Source organism: Podarcis muralis, chromosome 4 (assembly GCF_964188315.1).
Source record: "Podarcis muralis chromosome 4, rPodMur119.hap1.1, whole genome shotgun sequence".
In the NCBI taxonomy this organism is placed as follows: Eukaryota; Metazoa; Chordata; class Lepidosauria; order Squamata; family Lacertidae; genus Podarcis; species Podarcis muralis.
In genome coordinates this window covers 13,187,646-13,196,474 of record NC_135658.1, presented here as the reverse complement: position 1 = coordinate 13,196,474, position 8,829 = coordinate 13,187,646, and the positions used below count along the sequence as shown (strand labels likewise).

General features: G+C 50.2%; 1 protein-coding gene across 1 annotated transcript; it reads left to right on the top strand.

Annotated features, from left to right (window-relative positions):
- The first annotated feature begins 388 nt into the window (after positions 1-388).
- Positions 389-8,572, top strand: FAM181B (family with sequence similarity 181 member B). The gene has a single exon (XM_028725955.2). The coding sequence runs from the start codon at positions 822-824 to the stop codon at positions 1,995-1,997; it is 1,176 nt and encodes a 391-aa protein (XP_028581788.2). The 5' UTR covers positions 389-821; the 3' UTR covers positions 1,998-8,572.
- The last annotated feature ends 257 nt before the right edge of the window (positions 8,573-8,829 follow it).

Here is an 8,829-nt window from a genome sequence, read left to right as displayed (position 1 = left end):
ATGAAGACCACCATCTCTGAATTGCAGTTGCTGGGAATCGCAAGCCGGGAGAAAGCTTTTGCACTCAGGTCCTGCTAGTTCTGCTTCGCATTGGGGTTTATCTGGCTGCACACGGTGAGAGCAGAATGCTAAGACCAAACTACCGGGATCAGGCCAAAGGTCCATGTAGTCTGGCATCCTGTTCTCAACAGGATAGATGCAGCCCGTGGCAAACCAGCGAGCAGCATTTCCTCTCCCGACCTGCGGTTTCCAACAGTTGGAATTCTGCTGAACTTAGACGTGCCACCAGCCTGATTCAGCCGCCAGGTTCTTCTCGAGAAAGGAGGGTTTATTTATTTCAAAGGCAGGCCCAAGAAAGGGTTAACTCCCCCCCATCTGAAAAGGGTGGTGGTCCCTCCTCCCCACGACGCATCAGCAACCTCTTCCTCCTCCTCTGGGAGCCAAATGTAAAAGCGCGATGGGGCGGGGAGGAGGGAGGATGCCGTCGGAGAGCCGTCGGAGCGAGGCCAAGAGCTGATGTCCAGCCTCTTCCCAGTTTGCATCGGTGACCCAGGCAACGAGATCGAGCCGAGGAGGCTGCTTTGCGCGCGGCTGCAGCTGGACAAAAAAGGCTCGGGAGAGGACAGAGAGGGAGAGAGAAAATGCCACCGCGCTGCGCCGGCTGCTGGCCTCGACGGCCGTTTCCTCCTCCCGGGTACCGAAAGTAGCCACGAGGGGTGTTTACCGGACAAGCAGTGCTTGCTTTTTATCCCCTGCATTTTTTTTATTTTTGGGAAGAAAAAGCTTTTCGTCTTCTTTAAGGAGCAAAGCACTCGACGGCGATGGCGGTGCAAGCGGCGGCGGTTCACCCGCACCATTTCATCCCGTTTTGCTTCCCCGGCGCCGCGGGGCTGGGGGATTTCGTCGACCTGGAAAAGAGCTACGAGGACGGGGGGACCCTCTTGCTAGGAGGCGGAGGAGCCGGAGGAGCAGGAGGGGGCGACCCCGGGGATTTCAAAGAAGCCACCCGGGACCTCCTGAGCTTCATCGACTCGGCTTGCAGCAACATCAAACTAGCCTTGGACAAGCCGGTGAAATCCAAGCGCAAAGTCAACCACCGGAAATATTTGCAGAAGCAGATCAAGCGCTGCACCGGCATGATCGGGGGAGCCCAGACGGCTGCTGCAACGCCCGGGAGCCAGGAGGCGTCTAATAATAATAATAACAATAACAACAACAGTAATAATATGAGCTCCCAGCAGCAGCCACATCCTGCTAACAAGAGGACTCCGGCTGGGACGGCGCATGGCGCGTCGTCTGCGTCCGCCTCGCCCCCCGGCGGCGTCGCGGCGCACTGCAAAGCGCCCCAGAAGCGCGAAGCCAGCGCGCTGCAGAGCAAGAGCCTGGCGGCGCTCTTCGGCTCCGTGCGCCCGTCGGACTTCGATCGCGCCGTCGGGGCCGCTGCGGGCGGCAGCGTAGGGGCGTCGGGAGAGAAAGAAGGCGGCCCGGGTCCCTCTGCCTCCACCGGCGGGAAGAAAGTGCCTCTCCGCAACCGCAACCTGCCCCTTTCCTTCTTCACCGAGCCGGCCGCGGCGAGCTCCGTCCCGAAAGACGCCGCGGGCCCCGTCCCGTCGGAGGAGCTCTTCGACCTGCTGGCCGTCCCCGACTACAGCGCCCTGCTCCCTCCCGCCGAGCCGGAGCAGCCGGTCTTCCCCAGCAGCCGCCTGCAGCCGCCGGATCTGGGCTTGGAGGCGCCTCTCTACGAGTCCCTGCACCCGCTGCCCCACTTGCTCTTCTCCGACGCCCCCCTGCGGCCCCTCGCCGCCCTCTACGCCGCCCCTTCGGACCCGGCAGCGGCGCCCGAGAGCAGCAGCGCTGCCGCGGCGGGGGCGCACGTCCCGGCCGCGGCCTTTGCTCCCTTCTTCCCCGAGTGCGCGCTCCCGCCTGCGCCGCCGGCCATGCCCTATGATTACGCCCCGGGGTATAGTAGGGGGGTTCCTGCGTATTCCACCCTTTAGACGAGGGAGGTTGAGCTCTGAAAGAGAAGGGGGGTTGGAAGGTTGCGGGGATTGGCAGATCCCCCAAATTTCAGAGGCACTTTTTTATTTTGGAGTTTAATGGATCCCATAGAAAATGTCTCCAATAACAGGCGTCTGTTAAGGGCAGAAATGGCTCTGGAGAACTTCCAGTTCCTGCTATTAAGCAGGGCAGATCTACACCTTAGCAGTAAAGGACACCAGGAGAGCTCTGTAGCAGGATCAGGCCAGGGGGACCCCATCCAGTCCAACATTTTGTGGATGCCACCCAAATACCAGGGGGAAACTCAGTGCACCCAGCAGCTGGCATTTGGGAGGCATGCTGCCAACCCTGTGCACGCCTACTTGGAAGTAAGCCCAGGGTTCAGTGAGGCTTACTCCCAGGTAAGTGGTGCATAGGATTGTAGTCTTTGATCGTTATCCCCTCTTCCCTTGGGCATATGGAGGACTTACAGTTCAACCCTAGCTGTGTCTACTCAGAAGTAAGCGCTGTTGAATTCAGTGGGTCTACTCAGATTGTGATGTTCATTAGAAAGCAGCTCAGGGGGACCACAGAACGCCAGATATCTTTAACCCTTCCTTTCCCTCCCACGATTCTGATGAAAACCATCGCTGCCAGGGATTCTTTCACTGTTATTCCTGCATTGCATGGGGTTGGACTAGATGCCCCTTGGGGGTCCCTTCCAACGCTACCATGATATGATACTATGCTATGAGACTTGGAATGAGGGAGGAAAAATCCCCCCTAAGGCTAATTGGGGTGGGCGGGATTTTTTTATCAGAATAACAGCCAGGGTGGGAAGGGTTAAACTCCCCCCCCCGCTGCCCTGCATGTTGTGGTCCCAATGCCCCCCCCAATGCCCCTATGATTAAATAAAACAAATCCCTGACATGCCTTTTAGCCATGTTAAGTTTGGCTCTCCTTAAATTGGCATAGCAACCAATGTCTTTGTCCAAGGAGCCCCTGTGAGAGCGGAAGTCTGGCGAGGGAGCCTAGCAAGGATTTGAAACTACATTTCCCAGGATCCTTTGGGTGGGATGCTATTAGGGTTGCCATATGTCTGGAACTCCCCGGACATAGTCGGAATACGGCAGTCAGTAACGGTGTCTGGGCAGAAAAGTTCAAGAACTTTGCCCCCCCCCCCAAAAAAAAGCTCAAAAACTTTTGTGTCCGGATTTTCACCCTAGAAACCATGGAAGTTAAGTGAGCACAAAAGCCTGTCTTGCCGTACTTCTAACCTGCCTCTATACAGTGGTGCCTTGCAAGACGAAATTAATTCGTTCCACGAGTTTTGTCGTCTTGCGATTTTTTCGTCTTGCGAAGCACGGTGTCAGGAAAGTTTTGGAAAAGCTTCAAAAAATCACCAAAGTCTTTAAAAACCTCAAAAAAGGCTACCACACCGCGTTCTATGAGTTGCTCCTCGAAGTCAAGTCGCAACTGTATTAACGGTGTTAAGAAAAAGGAAACAAACTTGCAAGACGTTTCCGTCTTGCGAAGCAAGCCCATAGGGAAAATCGTCTTGCGAAGCAGCTCAAAAAACAAAAAACCCTTTCGTCTAGCGAGTTTTTTGTCTTGCGAGGCATTCGTCTTGCGAGGTACCACTGTATAGTGGTTGAGGATCACAAATTGAGGGAGAGTGCTTTCCTGCAGACACCTGGTTGGCCAACTCTTAGAGCAGGTCGCTGGACTAGATGGCAGGGCCTTGGTCTGATCCAACTGGGCTCTCCTGTTCATATTTTGACACAAGCACCACCTGGTTCATGGGTTGTTGATAGAGGCAGATGCATGCCAGTACTGAATAACATTAGAGGTTGTTTGGTGTGTTAACATACATATCTTGCTTGTTGCCATATGGGATCAGTTCTTAACTATCTCCTGATTGTCTTTGGTCATCCTGCACATAAAAAGGGTTTTGGTTTGGTTTTTTTGGGGGGTGAGATTCTGAAATGAAAATGCCAATTGTTCTTGCTTCCCATGTTTATTAAGCCTCTTGGTTTTCGCTCGTGTGAAATCCTGATTCCCAGCGTCATGCATGTTTTAAAAGCTCCCTGCAAGCAGAAAGGAAGGTCTGCTGGCCAAAGGCTAAAACAGAAACCTGCAACTCACTTGAAACCCCCCCCCCAAGAGTTTAAGGCTGTGGTTCTCTGCTTGGTTACCTGGGAGTAAGTCTTGATGAACTCCGGGTCTTACTTCTGCGTAAACCTATGTAGGATTGGGGTGGCAGAACACCTGCTTTGCATGCAGAACGACCCAGGTTCAATCCGCAACATCTCCAGGTTGCACAGACCCCTGTCTCAAACGCTGGAGAGCTGCTGTCAGTCAGTGTAGACAATATTGACCTATATGGACCAATGGTCTGACTCTCTGTAAAGCAGCCTCTGGTGTCCAGCACATCTGATTTATAACATTCTTAGGCTCCTGGTGCTATTCAGGAATATGTAGAATACCTCCCCTCCTGAGCTGACTTGATTTCTACTTACTTAACTCTGAATATTTGGAGCGAGGGTGGCGGGGGAGAAACCCAAGCACACCTAACACATGGGTCTGCATGAGAAAAGTGTGCACCCCTGTCGCATGTGGAAATGGTGCGCCACTTTTGCTGCGTATTTGCAGTGTAGTTTGGAAGCCATTGTAGGGCCTGGCTGGCACTGCCACGTGGCACACATATTTGTAGTGCCTTCACTGGATGGGTGCTATAAATTGTAAGGGGAGATACAGGTCTGTAGACGTGTGGAGGACGCTTTGCTCGAAGCTTTGACCAGCTGCAGATCCCTGGCGCATGGCCCGGTGTGTTGACAGATGCACGTCTCTCCACACTCAACTGGTTCATTAGGAGACAACATGGCGTACTCACGGAGAAACCCATTTGCTCGTGTGAAGGAGGGCTATAAAACGCCACTCGTCTGGTCGCCTGTGGTCAGTTAAGGATTTCCTCCAGGCGACCAGGTTACGAAAGCTGCTTCTTTCCTGTTTTCGATCGCGACTAACGTAGGTATGAGATGGGAATTTAAGCATTTGGGATGGAAGCCTTTGTCGGTAACGTGGGAGACCTGTTTCTGAATCTCCTGACTTAATTTGATTTTCCTTTCTAGCAGGGATGGGTAACCTGTGTGCCTCTACATGTTACTGAACTACAAGTCCCATGACTCTTGGCTGTTCTGGCAGGGGCTGATGGGAACTGTAGTTCAGCAAAGCATGGGGAGGCACCATTACCCATCCCTGGTTTTACCTAACTGCCCCTGGATTTTCTTTTCCATGGGGCCAACACTAACTGGGTTTGTGTGAGTTGATTTTAGATTTTGGGGGAACGACGCAGGGGAAAGAATGATAAATTTCCCACAAAACTGAAGCCCCTCTCATCTCTGTATTTGACATCTTAGATTCAGGCTGCACATGACCTAGAATAAAGCTGTAGAATTCTGGACTGGACCAATTCAGAGTGCAGGGGTGCAGGTGTGTGAAGTATTACAGTGGTACCTCTGGTTATTAACGCTTCAGGTTACAAGCTCTGCTAATCTGGAAGTAGCTGCTCCTGGTTGCGAATTTTGCCCCAGGATGCGAATGGAAATTGCGCACCAGAGGTGCGCACACATCAGGAGGCCCCATTAGCGAAAGCACGCCTCAAGATAAGAATGGTTTCAGCTTAAGAACAGACCTCCAGAACGAATTAAGTTCAGAGGTACCACTGTATGAACTTTTGAAAGTTTCCCATGCGAAACAAAACCACAACAATCCCTCTCTGCATAGAGCAAACCAATACCTAAGAACGAGGTTTAGATCCTTCCTTACCCTGATGTGCTGGTTTGGGTGCTGTTCTTCATTCCCCCACAAAGGTGCCCACCTCTCTCCCCCCCCGGGGGGGCCAGCTGAAGTGGTACATTCCAGGATTTTACTACCTTATTCTGTCCTTAAAGTGTAGATTGGCTGTTATTGCTGTCATAAGGTGTGTATACACCAGGCCGTTTTTCATGCAGGTGGAATGCGCACGGTTAGCTTTCCTCCTATAGCCTGTAAGAAAACGGTTCACGTCTGAAGCAGCCATAATTCAGGACCCGGACGTCTTCATTTTGAGTCAGAGATGACCCTGCCAGCTCCAGTTCCCTTGAACTATTCAGGTTGCTAGTGACACGGCAAGCCCTCTGCCCACACCAGGTCCTTTTAGGGACATCAGTCTGCTAGGAACGCCTGCCATTCAATTGCGCTCCATTGAAATGCATGGGACGGAAGTCCTTTTACGAAATGTCTGTTTTGGTGAGCACTTCCCTGTTGGATTGTGCCCAGCGTGGTTTGCCTGGTGCCATAGAACTTGGCAAACGGAACTGGCCTTCACTGAAAAGACGACCAATATGCCCAGTGGCTGCTATTATTATTTTTCTGGCACAGCGCTTGCCCTGAAAAAGAGAAATAAATGTACTCTTGTCGCATTGAGAGAATTGAGAATTATCTGGTCAGGGAGAATGCCCAGGGAACAGAATTAATTGCCAACCGATGGATTGGCACATGAAATAGTGTTCATATGGGTCTGAGGTGCTCTTAGTAGTGGCATGATGAAAGGAATATGCTGGTGAAAGGATGGAGTCCATCAGCCGATCTTGTGGTATTCCGCTCTGCCTTCCCACGGTGGCCAGCAGCTTTTTAAAAGAGAAATTTGCAAAGTCAAGGAGCAAATACGCTTGCGGGGCCCACGCTGAACCTGGGAGTGTGTGATGAGTTGGCAAAAGTGCCATCAAGGGAGAATTGGGCGTTGGTCAAAAGGGCGGGACATGTGGCAAGCGGGCATTAAAGAGGACCTTGGGGCGTGTCACACTTTATGGACGACCCCTCGCTTGAAGTATCAGGCGTTGAGCGCTTCTGATGCGGCACTTAAGAGAACTCAGGAAACACATCTAACTAGGCATGCACACACCGAGTCCTATGCAACAATGACTGTCCTGGAGAGACAGAGAGAGGTGTCCTTGCATTAAAAGATCCCTCTGGAAGATCAGCAGGGAACCAGGAATGTCCGTGTTGCCATGGTGGGATGCTGCAATTCTCCTCTGCATCTCTTGTTAGATGCATCTACAGTGGTACCTTGGTTCTCAAACTTAATCCGTTCCGGAAGTCCGTTCCAAAACCAAAGCGTTCCAAAACCAAGGCGCACTTTCCCATAGAAAGTAATGCAAAATCGATTAATCCGTTCCAGACTTTCAAAAACAACCCCTAAAACAGCAATTTAACATGAATTTTGCTATCTAACAAGACCACTGATCCACAAAATGAAAGCAATAATCAATGTACTGTACTATAAAATAAATAAGACCGTATTGTAGATGATAAAAAATAAAATTAACTTTTTTTCTTACCTGCACTGATGATAGTCATTGTTTGAATGGGGGGCTTTTATCCATTTCCGCAGTCACACAATCAATCAGTAGCTGAACTGGGTTCCACACAGTCACAGAAACAAATTAACTGAAGAAGCCTCAAAAACAGAAACGCAAATTAAATAGCAAAAACAAAAGCGCCAAACCTAATCCGTTCTGGTAGTCTGTTTGACTTGTTCGAAATGTTCGAAAACCAAGGTGCAGCTTCTGATTGGTGCAGGTGCTCCAGAAACAATAGCCGACAGCCGGATTGGATGTTTGGCTTCCGAAAAATGTTCGAAAACTGGAACACTTCTGGGTTTTTGGCATTTGAGAACCAAGGTACCAATGTACATGGCATCTCCAATGGTACTGGGTAAATGTTGCTTATACTGGTTGGGGGAAAAAATACAACCATATTCAAGAGTGGCTAAATCATGACACTGACTTTACACCTCCTTAATCCTGATGACATTTCTGTGCATTGTAAAACATTTAATTCATTTGGGCATTATTTTTTACTGAATGTGAGAAGTCCCTGGTTATATTCTTCCTTAGGGCACAGTGTTTGTTCTAACTCCTAGTCCAGTGATCAATTGCTAGATGTGTCTGACGTTAGCCTATTACGACGGGGGCTGTTCTTTCGACGGCAGCCATGACTAATTGTACGTGACTTTCTGATTTTGTAAGTAACTCTCTTTTCATCCCTGAATTTCGCCGGACCTTTCAATGCGGATCCTTTCCCTTCGCCCCGTGAATCTGTTGAGTGCCGGCCAAGTTCTCCTAATTTAAAGAAACAACATCTACTCACACCTATTGTTACTAAAACGTGGGCCGTGAGCCTCAGGCAGGGTTGCTCTCAAGTAGACCCTTTAGCGCACGCTGCCCTAATCACTCTTCCTAGGGAGTGATATCTGCAGGGCTTAAGTACGACCTACTCCTGAGTATACCTGTTTAGGCTCGCCCTGTTAACAACGTATCAGAAGATACTGCAAACAGTAATATCAAGACAAGTGAATGTCTTGCTCTGCGCAGCAAGACAAAAGCAAGCTTGGACCATCTATGTCAATGGCAACACGCATGGAAGTCGTCGGACTGCTTTCACGGACTTTCCAAGGCAGTAAAAGCAAATGTCGTTGTGTTATCTTGCGTGCAAAATATAATTTGACGATTAAGTTATGTTCATTAAAGTCTATGAGATGTCATAAAACTTACATGGCGCACAGTGCTTGAGAGATGGACGGCTGTATTGAGCAATATGGTTTGAATTCTTCCTCACGGGTATTTTTGTTTGGATACAGAATACAGTGGTGCCTCGCAAGACGAAATTAATTTGTTCCGCGAGTTTTGTCGTCTTGCGATTTTTTTCGTCTTGCGAAGCACGGTGTCGGGAAAGTTTTGGAAAAGCTTCAAAAATCACCAAAGTCTTTAAAAACCTCAAAAAAGGCTACCACACCGTGTTCTATGAGTT

Bases quoted from the DNA above. Each gene is read 5' to 3' on its own strand.
- FAM181B (XM_028725955.2), top strand. From the start codon at position 822: ATGGCGGTGCAAGCGGCGGCGGTTCACCCGCACCATTTCATCCCGTTT.